The 19,918-nt window shown below is 33.4% G+C and overlaps 1 protein-coding gene across 1 annotated transcript in view; it reads left to right on the top strand.

Moving 5' to 3' along the window:
- The window catches only part of LOC138314506 (oxysterols receptor LXR-alpha-like), a 44,869-nt gene extending 25,573 nt beyond the window's left edge, over positions 1-19,296 (top strand). Inside the window, 5 exon segments of the mRNA XM_069254866.1 lie at positions 62-202; positions 4,441-4,769; positions 10,648-10,803; positions 11,234-11,459; positions 12,177-19,296. Of these exon segments, the coding sequence (XP_069110967.1) occupies positions 62-202; positions 4,441-4,769; positions 10,648-10,803; positions 11,234-11,459; positions 12,177-12,427 (1,103 nt within the window). The 3' untranslated portion in view covers positions 12,428-19,296.
- Positions 19,297-19,918: the final 622 nt, after the last annotated feature.

The raw sequence follows: 19,918 nt of genomic DNA, 5'->3' as shown, positions 1-19,918 counted from the left end.
CGTAGAAGTATAACATGGGCGGCTAACTACTTTACAAACTAGAATTGTTTGTATTTTGTAGGATTTTTCCGTAGAAGTATAACACGGGCCGCTAACTACTACTGTAAATATGGTGGTAACTGTGAGATGGACATGTGGATGAGGAGAAAGTGTCAAGCATGCCGACTCATCAGATGTCGCGAAGTCGGAATGAAGGAAGAATGTAAGTCATACTTAAGAGAACACATATAATTTGTCTAATGATCAGCATGATACAGCTGTACTAAGTCACTGGACGACTGATACATAGAGAATACATGTATATAATAATGTATATAAAGTTTTAGCAAAAATAAAATCTTATAGAACTATCAATGAAATGAAACATTGAAATGAAGCCAAATGTTACTTTAATTACCACTTTTCACTACTTGTGAAGGGTATATATATCATTTGAGACATATGATACCCTTCAAGTTGTCTAAAGGGAGATAACTCACTTGATCAGGTTTTATTTTAAGTTTTAATTATATTAAGTACATTTCTATCCTTCAGAAATCGGTCTTCTATCTCTGTTACAGAGAGTGAAAAAGGTTGTTAATATTCCAACAATTTATTTGTTCTAAAATTTAATTTCTCTTAAATATCCTCGAATGAATATATACATATCCGGCCTACTATACCTTTCGGCTGGGCACAAATTTGTGCAGATGTGTCGTAGTAGAACACTGCCTCGAAAATTACTTGGACCCCATTTTCGATACTTTTTGTTGGTTTCCAATTATTTTATGTGTATTCAAGCATTTGTGTAATATTTTTTTCCAAAAAAAACATAACTACAATTCTTAATATCTACCCTAATGCTCACAAGACGTCAAATTCATAATTTGTAGACTTACCGTATACATTCTCTTCAGAAATGTAAGACCTTCATGTGTATGTGCATAAAAGTAATGTTTTGCTGAGAATTTGATATTTTATACAGTTCAGTTTTATTGCTTAGTAGGTAAGAGATATAAAACAAGTAAGATAATATACATGCAAATGATTTAATTTTGGTTTGCATAACCATTACTTTGCTCCATTAGCAGTAATAGGCACCAATTGTAGCTCTAAAGACGACACCAGTATCTGTCTACAAGTCTTTTGAGCTAAACATATCCCACTCGCCTTACGTGACTAAGTGCTTAATGCCATTTAAGAAAATGTATATCACTTCAATATTTCAGATATTAATTTAGGACTTTGTTTCCAGAGTTGTGAACTTTTAAATTCTCCTTATATCCTAGAGTCGTGAGTTAAGGAAACCAGTTTACTACCATACTCTTTTCCTCTTTCCTTTGATGTTGGGTTGTACTTTAAGTATTATGGCCAACATAATGTAGTCGTGAAATTTGGATTTATCAGTACACATCAAACGTTCAAGGTCATGTTACCCTTTTCAAGGTCAAATCGTGTATATTTTATTAATTACGTTTGATATAAAAAAGTGAAGTGACTGAATATCATAGCTCCATGGTATATTTTATATAGGCACCCAATAATTTTCTATTATTTTAAAAGATGGGCTCCTTCATATTTGCTCTTGGTTTTGGTTTCAAAATATCCTCAGCTTTATAAGATGTAAACTTTGTGTCAAATACCAACTTTGTAAAGTAACTTGTAATTTGAGTAATTAACAATAAATCAACTATTCCTATTATTAGTGGGTTTGAAATGATTCTATACATAAATATATACTTTATAAATGTAGTATTAACGCTTATGCCAGAACTCAAATAATACAAACAAAGAAAAACATAAAAAAATGAAAATGTTTGCAGAACATGAATAAAAATTGTCAAATAAAATTAAAGGGAAAAAAATGATGCTGTATATACGTCATATGAAGTTGTCAAGATTTTTTCACTTTTGAATAAGTTAATCAATAAAAAAATGTATTAATTATAAAAATGTTAGTAGAAATGCATCGATGTTGTCTACTAGCTGAATAAAACGTTGCATTTCAATGCCATATAAATTAATAAAACTGAGAGTTTAACAAAAAATATTTACAGAACATGGAAATGTTTTGAATATGATAGATGGACGTTTCAGTTATTTTGACAATGCTGGCTTGCATAATAAAACCAAGCCCTATACATTTATTTGTGTAAAATATCTTTTTGATGAACACTTGGTTATTTTCAATGTCATTTTTTAAATAGCAAATTAAGGTCATTAGACCATGATAAAGCGTACACAACATCAATTTATGTAAAATACCATTACAAATACATTTGATTGTTTGATGAATTTTTCTCAAGGTCCTATTAAGGTCATTAGAGGACAGCAGCGTTTACCAATACCGTTCGTTACATGGGCGTAGATTTTAATCATTTCATTATGATAAGATAAAGAACAGAAAAGAAAATATCATTAACTTTTTTTATTGCTTGAAATCAAGATGTATATGAGCTAGTAGCTATATGATATGAAATTTATCAAACGAGTTCAATAATTTGATATGCCACGTGCCTTTAGGCAAGTGGCATGTCAAATTTTTTAACAAGTTTGATAAATTTCATATCACATAGTTACAAGTGTAAGATTCTATTTATCACATAACTTTTATTAATAGAAATTTAAGCAAAACTTCAAATTTTGTCTACAGTCAAACCTGTTTTAAGTGAACTTCCAATGGAAGTTCAAAATAAGGTCACATAAGACAGGTGGTGGCTTAAGACAGGGTCAATTATGAAAATAATTACGCACCAGATGCATGGTTAATCGTAAAATGCTCCATTGGGACGCATAGTTACGTCATGATTCACATGTGAAAATTGAATGTTTTACTCGCCAATGTATCAACGTTTTAAATCAGAATAATCTTGGTAAAAGCATCTAAAAGAAATAATATCAACTTAAAATATGATAAAGATGAATATATTTACGTACCAGAAGCATGATCAATCGCAAAATGCTTTAATTCACGGAAAATCGGCCGACTGAAGCGTAGACTGTAGCTGTTTACAATGACAACAAATGCCAGACTCGATTTGGCTTCAGATTTCTGTGGGATCATTACCAAGAAAAAAAGTTAAATAACCATCAAAAAAGAAGAAATTTCAATACACAAGTTATTTTTATTATTAAAATATCATGTATGTTTAATAAATGACTGTAGACAGCAATAAAACGAGTTTATAGGCGTATATTTCATATAATATAGGATACAATAGTGATCTTATAATCATCATTTTGGCGTAAAAACATCGCCTAATCGATCTCTGCAGAGACATGCATTGTATCCAACGTCTGATTGACTTTAACACTGTGTTACAACAAAATTACTCAAAATTGTGCGAGATTTCATTCCAAAACTTCCGGTTCCAGTTTCAAAATAGTCACTTGATATATGTTATGAACACGTCATGGTATGAATTTTTATGGTCGTTATTAGTCGCGTTAGGCAGGTGGTCTTTGAATACATGTCATTTATATAGTAAATATCATTGGTAGTAATAATTAAGGTTGCATAAGACAAGAAGTCGCTTAATACAGGGGGTCGTTAAGACAGGTTTGACTGTATATATAAAACAGTAGATCTCCTGCTCGGATAAGATGATTCTGTCTACTGAAACAATCACGGGACGTCATATATGTATTATGACGTCAAATCTATATGTGACATAATAGTGCTATTACACATGTGCCTTACAATATGTATGACATAGCTACAAGGGCCAGTTATGTGGTAAATATATGTTTCTTGAAAACATCTGTCTGGAAATAAAGTACAGAAAACTGTAATTATCACCATAACTATATGAAAAGCTTGACTTACAGATAATCTTTTGCCAGAAAAACAATGTCTAATCTGTAATTGAACTTTGACCTGAAAAGTAACAGAAATAGTATGAAACGTATATGGAAATATGAAATAAATACTTGTTTCCTCATCAATGTACATTTGGACTCTTGTGATTCGGGAACAGTCCATATGTAATAATAGGGAAAATGACTACAGTATACATTACTTAAAGATGCTCCATTGCTGACAAATGGTATTTTTTCTCTATCAAAAACAGGAAAAGACAAATTAGTATTTTTCTTCAGTTACAAAAGTTACTTGCTTTACACCATTACCACCATTGAAAAGTTTGAGCTTCTAATTTAACTTCAAGATAAAAAAATTAAAATTAATTAATTGCATCCCGAAAAAATTCTGCGACACTATGTCCTATATGGAATGAAGTACTAATTGCGCATGCACCCAGAGCAAAATGAATATTTCAAGTTATTTCTTGTGTTATTTACACATATATATACATGATTAAACACCAATTATTGTTTAAATGATGAGTATATTTTATCCTCTAGTCTGTCAGGGGTGGAGCATCTTTAAATAATAAATATATATAAGCTCATATAAATGCTAACAAAGACAATGACAATGACCATGCATTGTTTTCCATTCAGGTTTACTCTCTGACGAACAATGTAAAGCCAGAGATGCGAGAAGAAAATCAAAACAGACAAGATATCAGAAAAAACAAGAAACTGCAATCATAGAAAAGCCACCGGCGGAATGTCCGTCACCGAACTTTAAAGCTACTGATCTAGACAAGCACATGTCCCCGCCCAGCACGCCGCGAGTCGGCCCTCCCCCAGGGACCTCACCGTATACAATCATGGACAATCAGCCAATCATGAATGTATGTGAGGATACCGCCAAACTCATTGAGAAACTTGTCAAATTACAGGACAAATACGAGTTTCCGGAGGAGGAGAAGATTGACACAGCCATTGTAAGTAACTGTATAAAGAATGAAGAGTATATTAACAATTCTTTTGGATGTAGTCCATTGATAAACACACAAAAAATAGCAAGGTGTAATGAAGAATAAACCCCAGAATCAGGAAGTTCATTTTTTTTCATCATTGCTTCAGATAGAGGAAATAATTATCAAAATTCAAAGTGTAAAAAACTGAAAATGTGTGACAAAAAAAATTTTAATGCTGTACATACACATACTAAATATGAGTTGTTCATACCATCATATTGATTTGGTTTGGTTTGATTAGCTTTTTTAATTAACGTCCTATTAACAGCCAGGGTCATTTAAGGACGTGTCAGGTTTGTTTGTGGAGGAAAGCCGAAGTACCCGGAGAAAAACCACCAACCAGTGGTCAGTACCTGGCAACATCATATTGATAAAAAGGATAAAAGTTCTACTTTTGATATGTTCAACTGAGCCATGCATTACAATAAGAAATACAATTAGATTTAGCAAATGATTAGTTCTGCATTCCATTGTTATAATACAGTTCTGTAAGGATATTCTACAGATCTTTGAATTGTGTGCAAATTGTCAAATTTTGAATCTTGTTAAAAAAAATTGTCATAGATGCAAAAATACTACCGGAGTGTGACAATTAAGTGCTACTTTATGGAAAGCTGCTTTCTACTGCAGAATACCACCAAAGATGGCGGTTTGTACACGTACTTAAATCCAGTGAAGTCATTGATCCCTGAATGTATGTCATGTGACCTGGGCATAATGTCAGAATGAACTGTCCAGTTTGTCCCTCAGTAAAGTTATCATCCATCTATATATCTAAATGACATTATTAATTGTATCGCCACATTTTACAGAGTTATGCCCCTTTGTTACAAAACAGGAGGAGGGGTATATGTTGGTCTCTTGTACGACAGTTCTAAGTTTTAATTGGGTCGGTAATAAATAATCATTCAGTGTAGCAGAATATTTGTTAACACAAATGCAAATGTGTCACCAAAATGGCTTCTGTTGAATTATGATAATTGATAATAGATCTAAAAAATACATCTCACATCTCCACATGGGGCTCTGAGTTCTGTGTCAACGTGTGAATTATTTATTTTGTTAGCTATGAGTTCTTTGTGTGTATAATACATGGCCTTTGTATATACTCTCATGTTTATTACTGCTGATATCACAATATGTAGGCTTAAGAGTTGATCACCCCTGTTATTTCATAATGAACTGATCTGTTCTTAGAAATTGAACAGTTGGAATATTTCCTGAAGGGGTAAATCCTTTGAATTCCTAACGACCTGATATCGTCCTTGTGATGGAGATAGATAGTGTCGTAGTTAGACTACTGAGTATTACCAGTGACAGAAAATGTATAATTAGATCACATATAGTAAGGTTTCATGAAGATGTGAATGATTTAATACTTTCAGACCATTGTAAGTCGTTGTATATGAGTTTCCTGTCATATAAGACACGGTACCAGAAAGGCTTCCTTGACCTATTCTACTCGTCTTTTTTTTTTTTTTTTTTTTTTTTTTTTTTGACTGGCATAGATACAGAACATTACTTATCTATACAATAATGGCGTAATCAATGGTTTACTGAATTGGTATGGCTTGAGTGAGCTAGCAAATCATCATTAAGTGTCGACATTTATTGCCTAAACAGACATACACCAGTAAATATTTTGCCTATATATTATGAGTTGATAGATATTTTGCCTATAATTTGTGAGTCGGTAAATACTTTGCCTATATATTGTGAGTCAGTAGAATTATTTTGCCTATATACTACGATTTGGTAGATATTTTGAAGTGGCATGGCTTGAGTGAGCTAGCAAATCATCATTAAGTGTCAACATTTAATGCCTAAACAGACATACACCAGTAGATATTTTGCCTATATATTATGAGTTGATAGATATTTTGCCTATATTTTATGAGTCGGTAAATACTTTGCCTATATATTGTGAGTCAGTAGAATTATTTTGCCTATATACTACGATTTGGTAGATATTTTGCCTATGATTTATGAGTCAGTAGATATTTTGCCTATAATGAGTCAGCCTATATATGACGAGTTGGTAGATATTTTGCCTATATATGACGTGTTGGTAGATATTTTGCCTATGTATGAGGTGTTGGTAGATATTTTGCCTATATATGACGTGTTGGTAGATATTTTGCCTATATATGATATGTTGGTAGATATTTTGTCTATATATGACGTGTTGGTAGTTATTTTGCCTATATATGACGTGTTGGTAGATATTTTGTCTATATATGACGTGTTGGTAGATATGAAGAGTCGGTAGATATTTTGCCTATATATGACGAGTCGGTAGATATTTTGCCTATATATGACGTGTTGGTAGATATTTTGCCTATATATGACATGTTGGTAGTTAGTTTGCCTATATATGACGAGTTGGTAGTTATTTTGCCTATATATGACGAGTTGGTAGATATTTTGCCTATATATGACGAGTTGGTAGATATTTTGCCTATGTATGAGGTGTTGGTAGATATTTTGCCTATATATGACGTGTTGGTAGATATTTTGCCTATATATGATGTGTTGGTAGATATTTTGTCTATATATGACGTGTTGGTAGTTATTTTTGCCTATATATGACGTGTTGGTAGATATTTTGTCTATATATGACGTGTTGGTAGATATGAAGAGTCGGTAGATATTTTGCCTATATATGACGAGTCGGTAGATATTTTGCCTATATATGACGTGTTGGTAGATATTTTGCCTATATATGACATGTTGGTAGTTAGTTTGCCTATATATGACGAGTTGGTAGTTATTTTGCCTATATATGACGAGTTGGTAGATATTTTGCCTATATATGACGTGTTGGTAGATATTTTGCCTATGTATGAGGTGTTGGTAGATATTTTGCCTATATATGACGTGTTGGTAGATATTTTGCCTATATATGATGTGTTGGTAGATATTTTGTCTATATATGACGTGTTGGTAGTTATTTTTGCCTATATATGACCGTGTTGGTAGATATTTTGTCTATATATGACGTGTTGGTAGATATGAAGAGTCGGTAGATATTTTGCCTATATATGACGAGTCGGTAGATATTTTGCCTATATATGACGTGTTGGTAGATATTTTGCCTATATATGACATGTTGGTAGTTAGTTTGCCTATATATGACGAGTTGGTAGTTATTTTGCCTATATATGACGAGTTGGTAGATATTTTTGCCTATATATGACGAGTTGTAGTGCCTATATATGACGAGTTGGTAGATATTTTGCCTATATATGACGAGTTGTAGTGCCTATATATGACGAGTTGGTAGATATTTTGCCTATATATGACAAGTTGTAGTGCCTATATATGACGAGTCCGATTTCGGAAATTTTCCTTTCACTTCATTGCTTCTATTTCTATTGTATGCAACCGTTGTTTAATTGATACAGCCACTACTCCCTTTAATCACTTTCTATAACCAGCTGGTCCAATTCCCAAGGTTACTATTATTTCATTCCCTACCTTTATCCTAAGATGATGAGTTTAGATAAGTTCTCTGCTGACAATCTGTTTCTCATGTGTCGATTGTGCCTATAAGCAGAATACTTTTCATTTATAACACATTCAGACACATTTTTTTTTATTGAATTGCTAATCTCAGGTTTCTTTGAAATCTTAAGCTTTTAGCCCATTTGTTTAATATACCAGGGGATATGTGAATGTCATGTTTGCCGAACATATAGCGTCACAATGATATATTTTTCCTGAAGTAGTTCAGGTAATTCCTCTATGATATATTGTTCTTCCAACGGGTACAAATAAAAGATGTTCCAGGTCAGAATGAATAGGGATAACAGGTTGATGTATGAGTTTACTTGTGAAATCAATAAGTTATATTCTTCTTTTTTGTACAGCTTATCTCAGATCTTGGCATTTATGGTGTTATACATGCCATGCCCTCTGTGGTCGTATTCAATTTCAATTGATTTTCACACCTACAAAGTTATGCAGTAAGGTTGTTAGATCATATTGTACCATGCTACATAATCTGCATAGAAATAGGCACACAATGTGTGTAGAATCCTTATCTTGTCAAGAATAACCCATCTCCCCTACCCTGTCACATTTTCTTCCCCTACTCTCTCACATCTCCCTACCCTCTCCCCTACATCTCCCTACCCTCTCACATCTCCCCTACACTTCTCACATCTTCCCTACTCTCACTCCCTGTACTCCCTTTCCCACATGCCTTCCCCTGCCAATCTCCCCTCTCCAATCTCTCTACCCCCTTCCCCTCCCATCTTCCCTATCCAACCCATCTCCCCCACTCCCTCTCTTATCTTCCCTGTACTCCCCTTCCCACACCCTTTCCCTACTAATCTCCCCTCCCCAATCTCTCTACCCCCTACCCCTCCCATCTCCCCAACTCTTCACATCTTCCCTATCCAACCCATCTCCCCCACTCCCTCTCTTACTCCCTCTCTTATCTTCCCTACTCTCCCACCACTCCCTCCCTCCCCCTTCCTCTCCCACTCTTCACATCTTCCCTATCCAACCCATCTCCCCCACTCCCTCTCTTATCTTCCCTGTACTCCCCTTCCCACACCCTTTCCCTACCAATCTCCCCTCCCCAATCTCTCTCTACCCCCCCTACCCCTCCCATCTCCCCAACTCTTCACATCTTCCCTATCCAACCCATCTCCCCCACTCCCTCTCTCTTATCTTCCCTGTACTCCCCTTCCCACAGCCCTTTCCCTACCAATCTCCCCTCCCTAATCTCTCTACCCCCTACCCTCCACATCTCCCCTACCCTCTCACATCTCCCCTACCCTCTCACATCTCCCCTACCCTCTCACATCTCCCCCACCCTCTCACATCTCCCCTACCCTCTCACATCTTCCCTATCCAACCCATCTCCCCCACTCCCTCTCTTATCTTCCCTACTCTCACTCCCTGTACTCCCCTTCCCACGCCCTTTCCCTACTAATCTCCCCTCCCTAATCTCTCTACCCCCTACCCCTCCCATCTCCCCAACTCTTCACATCTTCCCTATCCAACCCATCTTCCCCACTCTCTCACATCTTCCCTACTCTCACTCCCTGTACTCCCCTTCCCACAGGCCTTTCCTGCCAATCTCCCCTCTCCAATCTCTTTACTCCCTTCCCCTCCCCATCTTCCCTACCCTCTCACATCTTCCCTATCCAACCCATCTCCCCACTCCCTCTCTTATCTTCCCTACTCTCACTCCCTGTACTCCCCTTCCCACGCCCTTTCCCTACTAATCTCCCCTCCCTAATCTCTCTACCCCCTACCCCTCCCATCTCCCCTACCCTCTCACATCTTCCCTATCCAACCCATCTCCCCCACTCCCTCTCTTATCTTCCCTACTCTCTCTCCCTGTATACTCCCCTTCCCACACTCTTTTCCCTACCAATCTCCTCCCCTGCCATATCTCTCTACCTCCTACTCATCCCCTACCTCCACCCCTGCCCCTCCCCCACCTACATCCTCAGCCAGTCCCTAAACATAAACAAAAACTCATTATGACACCTAGAAGGAAAACTCACCAGTAAAATCATAAAATGTATGTTATAGATGAATTAATTGTAACTACTTGCATATTGTGATGAAAGAACTCTTACAAAAACTTGAAATGAGATTCTCTACAAGTTGTGCATATTTCAGTTGATTTTCAGATTGAATTACAAAAAGAAAAGAAAAATGTTCAAACAACGATTATTTGCTAATCATTTCTCATTTACTAGATTCCAAAAATATCTTGGTCACAATTGAAGTCTTAGCAGACTTTAAAAGATATTTGATTACTGATGCATTTTATATGTTTTCCATTAATATTTTTCACATCTTTCCTTGCTATATGTTACAGGATATTGACCCTACAGTCAGGGAAGAGTCTGGGGAACACGTGCTTGGTAGTCTCGCAAAAATGACCGTCCTCATTACTCATCTTATAGTGGAATTTGCAAAAAATTTACCGGGATTCACACGACTTGATAAGGAGGATCAAATTGTTCTACTGAAGGTAATTATCGTTTTATGACATCACCTTAATGGGATTAAGACAAAACTTATGACATCATTGTCATCCTCGTCAAATGTTGCGAGGCCATTATTACTCATTATCTCAAATGTATTACAAGTCATCAGAAGTATTATGTAGAATTTCTAAAAAAAAGGTTTGGTATTAAATTTGCTTTTTCTGCTGCTGAATTTCTCTACTAATTTGAAAATTGAAGTAAGGAAAATAGATCAATACAGGTTTGAGCTATAAATTCTCTGTTAACATGCTTCTACATGTTCTTAGAAAGTCCTGTATGGTTATATAAAACATTGACTATATAAGAACTTATACCTTCCTTAAAATGGTTTAATTGTTTCATATCTGAAGGTCATTTTTTCACAAATAGAAATCTATGATGTACACTAATTTTCCCTACTTGATGGAATTACAGGCAGCCTCAAGTGAGGTGATGGCCATCCGCGCCAGTCGATGTTATGACCCTGTATCAAGGTCCATTGTGCTGGCCAACGGGACGCCACTGACACGAGAGAACAGTTTGGCTGTTGGTCAGCCGGAGCCATATGTAGATTTAGTGTTCAAACTGTGTAGAGATATGACGGACATACAGACAGACAATGCTGAGTTCGCCCTCTTTACAGCTATATGTATATTCTCAAGTAAGTTTCTGCACACATTCATCTCAAGCAATTTGTACTTGGTCAAAGTCTTTTGATATTAATCAATATTTGAAATTAAAACAGTTATCATATTTTCAATTCAGTTATGGCTGTAAGAATTAATTTCTAATTTGCTATAACTTTCAATTGTGAAACCTGACTCAAAAAGCAAATGCAAAGTTAGTATTCTATGAAGGGCTGCATTAATTGGTGTTTTTAATAATCATATCTGATGATTAAAAACATTTCTTTTTTAATTAATTTCACAAATCTCAATTATTAATTAGATTTTCTACCATAACTGTATATTTGAATCCTATTCAATCTTTTGTTGGAGCTACATGTATTAAGCTAATGATAATAGCTAGTTTTATATCATTATTTATTGGTGCTTCAAAGGAAATCCAACTTATAGAGCTGATGCAGCTATTTGTGTTTTTAATCAAATCATCTGTGTTTCTTTTGTTTGAACTTTAATTGGATTACATTGCCCAGTGTTACTGTTTGAGTAAAATTACCTTAATGGAGTTGATTCCAAATTCATATAACATCATACTGTTTGTTATTATGATTAAGTTGTCACATTTGTATTTGAAATTAAGGCAGTATCTCAATCTTATGACCCCAGTTGAGGGAAGAACTAACTAGTTATATCAATGCTTTAGATATTGCTGTCAATTTCACATTGTTTAATTTCCTTTGTTTAACACTGTGCAGCGGACCGACAGGGCCTAAGTAACAAAGACTTGGTAGAACAGATTCAGAAGGTCTACGTGGATGCCTTAAATGAGTATGAAGCCAGGAAGCGATGTCGCGGGGGCTGTGCCTTAGCCAAGTACCTTATGCTTCTGTCCGATCTGCGCAACATCAGCCTTGAGCATTCCAAAATGCTCAACGTACTACCTATAGAGGAGAATCTCATGCCTCCAGTTGTCAAAGACATTTATATGCAGAATGAAACCTGCTGACACGTGGTTACCATAGTGATTATGGAAAGTTACCATAAGGGAACTAAGGACTCCTTCACAACGTCTCCTTGTTATTTGTTGACCTTGGTTCAGGGTCAGGTGTGGGTGTTGACGCCTTCATTGGGCCGTCCGTGGATATAACCCACTTAAGGCCGTCCATGGATGTTGGTCATTCAAGGGAGGTAATTAAGAATCAAATCAGAAAGAGATAAAGTATGTTATCGAGACCAGACTAAAACAAGTGTTAGGAGAGGCTGTTGGGAAAACACACCACTTATATACCGAACTGACAATGTGGTCTGTGTGAATGAGGTGGTGATATTGTTATATGGTAGGAAATTCAGGGTTGTTGTTATAGAGAATATATTCTACTGGAGTTATCTACCTTGTATATGGTAGAGTTGTCTACCTTGTATATGGTAGAGTTGTCTACCTTGTTAATTGTAGGATCTTCTATGGACATATAAATATGGTGCAAGTGTCATCATAAAAAGAAGTGATTCAAAGGGAGAATACTCCTTTCAAGAGAGATTTAAATTCTCTCATGCTCAAACGGTTTCAAGGCAAGGACAAATTGAATACTCAGAGATTCATATAGATTGGATATAGTCGTATTGGTGCATTGTAACTTTGATCTGTGTTTTTGTAGAATTTTGTTGGTGACATTATTCTTGTGTATTTTTTAATTATTTTTTGTGACTGTTGTACTTGCTCAGACACTAATAACAGGTTGTGTGCCATTGATAGAAACACCCCTTAAAATTTGCTCTTCTGCAATTAAATTTATTTTATCATACATGATTTCGGTTCATTAACAAACAGAGGAACAAAAATTAAAATCATGAATGTCATTTCGGACATTATTTGATCATATAGTAAACATTTTGATTTTTGAAGTTGGCAGCTGTAGATTTTATGAAATTTGGTTAAATTTCTGTAGATTATTTGTTTTTGTTTTGGATAAACAGGTTTTAAGGAGTGTTTCTGTGAGAGAAAATTGACTTTGATGCTGACATCTACCATTGGTTTGCATTCATATTGAGGAAGTAATTGTGAAAGATTCTCAAAATTGTTAGTAAATGGTTTCAACTGTTTTATGTAAATGATTTTCAGGGAATACATGGGATCACATGGTTTTGTTTTGCCCCGGCGGTAATTCTGTTATTTTGAAAGTTGATGAAAACTAGAGATATTATTAGATGGGTTATTTGGTGTTTCAATGTAAAAGGAAATTAAAATAGCAGAAAAAAAGTTTACATTGTTAAGTATGTAGGTACCAATTAACACGTGTAGTAATCATATCTGACACATGGTAATTAGGTAACAGTCCTTACAAAATGTAATTAAGACATTTCTAGTTCACTGCTTATATGAGAACAAGAATATAAATCATCAGATCTTTCGTAAATTGTTATTTTCATGATTTTACATGTATGCTCTAACTAAGATTAACATTTGGTCCTAAAACAGAATCAGTTACATACATCAGAAAAACATACAGCGAATATAAAAATGTCTGATGATGGGTCTAAAAGTTAAGAGAGATTTGATAACCTAGATCTATTCTAGACTAAGTGTATCAGTACTCTGACATAGAACTTCATGTTTTTCTCTAAAACTAATGTGCTAAATATTTTTGCTGACAGTAAGGGATTAGAAAATTCACTTTTATTTGTATATCTTCCCTTAATTATATGTTCAACTTCTCCTAAGTCTCCTTTACTTTCTCAAATCCATACCTAGAAACATCAACCTTAGCCGCTAAAGTTTTCGTATTCCAATTCTATCCAAGTTTCTCTCTTATTAATCCCAGAAGAATAATTAGCTAATTAGATATTTTGATAATGGACCATGAGTTAATTTTTATGGGGTAAATAAAATTTTGAAATTCTTTAAAAAACAAAAAACAGTGGAGAAGTATAATCATGAGGCTATCAGAAAGATAGATGATGTTTTCTTAAAATCTTCATTGTTTTTTGTAGGACAAAATAAGGAAATGTTCTTCAGTTGTTTAGGATCATTAATGAAAATTGTAATGTGGAATTAATCACGCGTTTATCGTATTGTCCATACTCTGTCAATTTGTGCCCATTCTGTTATAGTGCTATTTTATGTTAAATTTATTCACCCATAGGGTGTGATTTAATCAATATGTTTATTTCACTGAATACATTTCATCACTGTTGATACAGTTATTTATAAACGCTAATACGGTATTTTTAAACTTTCATGACGTACTAAGTACAGTTTTAACAAAGTCTTTTATTGTACGCTTTGTTGGTAGAACCAACTGTCTAGAAATTAATCAACATTGGATGCAACACAAATATCAGATGTGCTCTTTTTGGAAGTTTTTTACCCCTTTAATTTAACAGTGCCAGTTAGTCTGATTTCAGGCTACAACGTAAAGTGCTATGGCTTTTATTATATTTTTCTTTATTTTAGGAAATGTTATGTTTTAATTGTTAGATATATTCATTGATGTAATGTTATGCTAGATTTTATTGGCAAGAAATCAGCACATATGATATATGTATGTGCTGCTATAACAATGATTTTAATTCAGTGCTAATTGTCTACCTAGTTAAGGTTCGATAGTAACATAGAAAGAATTCCTCTAAATGATGGGAATGTGATACTGTTCATTGTCTGAAAAACAATATTGAATAATTTTGAAGAAAATGTTAAATTGAATGTTTTGGTTTTTGAATGGTTTTGATAGGATATTATTTGAAAGAAGGTAAAGCTTGTCATTACTATTGTCTTAGTATTGGAAATATCATTTGTATTAAATGCTTATTTGCTTTATTACTGATTTATATTCAAAGGCAAAATATTTGGTTTAAAATTTATCAAATTGATATCTTACAAACAAATTGAAATATTTATAAACAAGAAAATCAGTTACACAATTCAGGCAGGTACACTGTGTTAGTAAAACCATTAAATTATGATGTAAAAAAAATCAAAACCAAATTTACATCATTCAACCAAATTTATCTTTTAAAATAACTGATGGGAAATCAGCTATAAAAATTAATGTACCGTATCCAAAATTTGGAATTTCTATTAATGTTGCTTGAATCTTACTAATATCACTAAATAGTAAATCATTGTTAAGCCTAACACATTGAGTTAAACTTCAAAATAAATATTAAGCTGATATGTTTGTAATTTAATGAACATTAGGTAAACAGAATTGCTTGTTTTTATCCTGGTATAACGATCAATTCATGATATATTTTACAAGTTACAATAAATAAATTGTTTCAATACATTAAAAATTTGTTTGATTTATTGACATTGAATCATTTCATAACTCTCAATTCATATTTTAATATATATATATATATGTGTGTATGTATATGCTGTTCAATAAATAAGAGCATGATTTTAAGATATTAATAATTTTCAAATATTAACTCATTTTCAATGTTTTAATACCTCTTTTTTTTCCTTCTTTTTTTTTTTTTTGTTATTTCTAGAATTTAATTCCATTATAATTTTCCAACATGAAAATTGCTCATATACGTGATGAAAGAGAGTGTTGTAGCATTGAAATAAGGTGTGTATGTGTGTGTGGTATTTTAAGGTATTATTAATAAATGTGTTTGTGAGTTTCAGAGGTAGGAGATTTTAAATATGCTTGCATGATCATGAAAATGGTGCGAGAATTCTCGACAAAGAAGTAAAATTGTCAAAAAAGTTCTTGGAAAGGAGTATATATGTGTATAAATTTGTATATAAAATTGTACATTTCTTGTGTAGAGGGTATATATATATATATATTTTATATAGTTAACAGTACTATCTACTGTGTTCCATATTCAGTGTAGTACATCAAAGCTATTTAAATGTCTGTCCAGCCCATGACAATTCATTAACATGATTCACTAGAAACAGTAAGATATTGAAACAAGTGCTTGTTATAAAAGTGGATATTGATGATGATCGTATATTGATGATAACATGATGGCTTGTGGTCTATAAATCAGACAAATGTGATTTTTAAATCCCATTTGGTATTTAGTCAGACTATGAGAATAAAGCATTTAAAACATTTAAGATTTTTAAAGTTCTAAATATATATTTATATTATCAAAAACAGAATATATGAAATATAATTTAATTGAATAAATAAATTTGATATTCAGTATTCTTTGTGTTTCAGATTAGTGAAAATATAATATGAATTTGATTTTTAAGAACCCCAAAAAGTAATTTTTTGTGTTAAGTAATATTTTCCCCATGTTATTTAATTCAAAATGTGTGGGCCAGACTATACCGGGTAAGTCTTGTTTACTCCTCCTTGCATAATTTTATTTTTCTATAAGTTATACTTTGTCTTTTAAACAACTAAATTAACATTTCCTCCATTTTTCACCTTCGTCGTGATATAAGAACATTTCGTTTGGTAAAGTGATGCTAACTTTGTAAGATGCATGATTAATGTAGGATATCAACAACTTTGCTAGTATATGGTCTCATTTCTCAGAATGTAATCGCGGATAATGTTGGCTGTAGGTTTAGATGGCAAATTGTTACTTTTCTGCTATGATCTCAGATTCCCTCTAACAATTTACATACAAAGTAAATAATTCGGTTACTTGTAATCAACATCCTTATAGCCAGTTTTGTTTACTAAACGATTTTATCATATTTACAGATTAGCATACAGAGATGATCATATATAATCTTTAATTTTAGTGTTTGAAAGATTATATCTTGTATTTAGACAATTTACTGAATAAATGGCACATGCATTGTGTCATTTTCTTATGGCAATGAAAGGAAATCATGTTAATGAGAAATGGTTGTGCAATTGATCAAATTATCTTTAGACCATTTGAATAAAGAAATGCATACTGCCAAAAATATACAAGTTTCACAGGGAATCGTAGATTTCGCAATGAGGCCAAAGCCTTACTAAAATGATATAATTTATTATGCGATTTTTCAAATCCATCGACATCCAGTATTATTTAAGGCCAATATTTAATAATAAAAAAAAACTGAAAAGAAAGTTATAGTAACTAAGGAAGAAATAATGTGTTGATGCTTGCTGTTAGGAAAACTATTTGTCAACATTGTTTTGTGAGATTTGTCAGCGTGGTAATATTGGCTGTGTTTGGCTTCATAACTGTGGAATGAAGTTTAATCCAGAAAAGAGCAGAACTGATGTGCATTCTCTTATATATGTCATGTGTCATAGGACTGCAAAGAACCAACCGCTTTCGTTAATGTTGTTCATAGTGAACTGCGTTAAACATACCTTGATCTACTCATTGAAGCATTGTTTTTCAGATCAGCAATAATTTTGTCACATAATACATTTCATATGTACAGCAAACACAAGTAACTAGAACAGAGTCAACATTTGCATCCAATATTTACATGGTATATTTGAATAAGGAGTTTACTTTCTGCTATAAAAAATATTTCAAAAGATCATCAAATACATAAGTATTGGTATGCGTTCTGAACACAGACAATCGTAGCCTTTCACAATGTTGTGTGAGAGGGTACTGCTTGCTTATCTACCTCAGGGACCGACGATATTGACCAACATGTTGTCGGGTTATGTGCTTAACCGAGACAAATCTACCAACAACGATTTTATAATATGTGATCAATATTTTTCTAAGGATTTACGAAAATCTTTAGATTTATCAATAGGGCATTAGGCTTTTTATTATCGTATGATATTGATTAATTATTTGAAAATAAAGATGAAAAAACTGTGTTTCATTATTCAAGGAATTGATGGTTTTTAGACACTATGTATACACAAATATAAAATATGTTTTAACCAGATAACATGTATGTTAAGTCTGATTAATGATGTAAAAAGTTTGTTTTATTTGACGGTTTTATGACTTTTGACATACAGAATGAACACAGTTTAATTGTTTTGTAATTGGGTAATAGAGATAATAATTGAGTAAATGTCTGTAAGTTCACAATTGTTTAATCCGTTAAACTGTAAGTTCACAATTGTTTAATCCGTTAAAAATTGAACACACTATCAGCGAGTTTATTTTCAGACTTGACGATAAGCCATAACGCTACTACAATGACATATGTAGTGTAATAATTACCAATTATCTAATAATCCAAGTTACCTCTGAATGAACTTATTCTGGGTTTATTTGTGTGTATATGTGTTGAAAACATGGTCCAATATTCTTTAAATTTGATTATCTTAATTTCTGCATTTTTATGTCATAGTTTTAATGCCCACGTTATCAGTGAGATGCGATCCTTGCTCCGGAATTGTACTAGCTGTTTTCTGTGATTGTCCTTCGAGTTTTGTTCAATCTTTATTGTTACACTTGTACCACCAAATGTCATCATTGTTTCGCATTGATTACTAGATTGTTTTTTCCGAATTACAAAAGATGATTATTTCTGTTATATCCATTTGTCTATTCTGCTACGTGAATATACATTAAAATGTTTATATAAATATAAAAGTTACAAAATGTCAACACAGGTTAATTTAAAAAAGTTGATAAGTAAGAGGATAAATTATAGGCTATAGGTCTTTATAATCTTAATTCAGATTAGGATTTCAGTGATATCGATGATTTGCTATCCCTATATCCTAACTACAAAGCGAGGAATTTTTATAACACCGTAGTTCATTATACGTCAGATTACATTAACACTGGTAGACATGTAAACTTCGACACTTCAAACAGCAGAGTTGTCATGGATTTTGGCCGAACATAATAATACATGCATGCATGTTGCAATACATAACAAAACACATGTCTTTCCAGATACATATATCTCAGAGGCTTGTTCTACAATTTACACGACACAGGAACAGGCATTCTTAACTTTCTCGGTCAGTAGATAGTTTTACAGTATAATGCTGAGTGTAAAACGACGCAATTATACAAATGTAAGATAATACCATACAACTGGTTGTCACAGACCTCTTTAGTGATGGTAGCGTCAAGTAAGATAATACCATACAACTGGTTAACACTTAAGAGCTGATGGTTCCTTATTAATGCATCTAAATCTAAAACAACCAATTGACTCTAGGGCGTAGAATACAGATTGTTTGACAATTTCGAAAAATTATTTTACGGTTTAAGAAATAAATTCTGTCTGTCGGTCGATAATGCTGCCACAGAATTGGCATCCTAACGCTAATATGAACTGATGTTTTTTTGTTTTTTTTTTTGTTTTTTTGCACTGACTTGTTAAATATGATTATCATGGGAATGAGTTTCTAATGATGATCAAGCAATGGATTTAGTAACCTTAGCAAACTTTACAGTAAAACATGTATACGGCCATCATTTCCTCGCACAATTTTGACTAATAGATAAAAAAATGTCTTGGTCAGAGCGGCCATGCCATCAGTACACAGACACGTCGAATGATGCTCAAAATACCTCCCGTTTAACGCCAAGAGATGGCCTGTATTGCTGTTTCACTGTAAGACCATTAACTAATCATAATTATCTCGCTCTTCAT

This window comes from Argopecten irradians, chromosome 2 (genome assembly GCF_041381155.1).
Source record: "Argopecten irradians isolate NY chromosome 2, Ai_NY, whole genome shotgun sequence".
In the NCBI taxonomy this organism is placed as follows: Eukaryota; Metazoa; Mollusca; class Bivalvia; order Pectinida; family Pectinidae; genus Argopecten; species Argopecten irradians.
The sequence above is the reverse complement of the archived record's forward strand: the minus strand, read 5'-3'. Positions and strand labels throughout refer to the sequence as shown.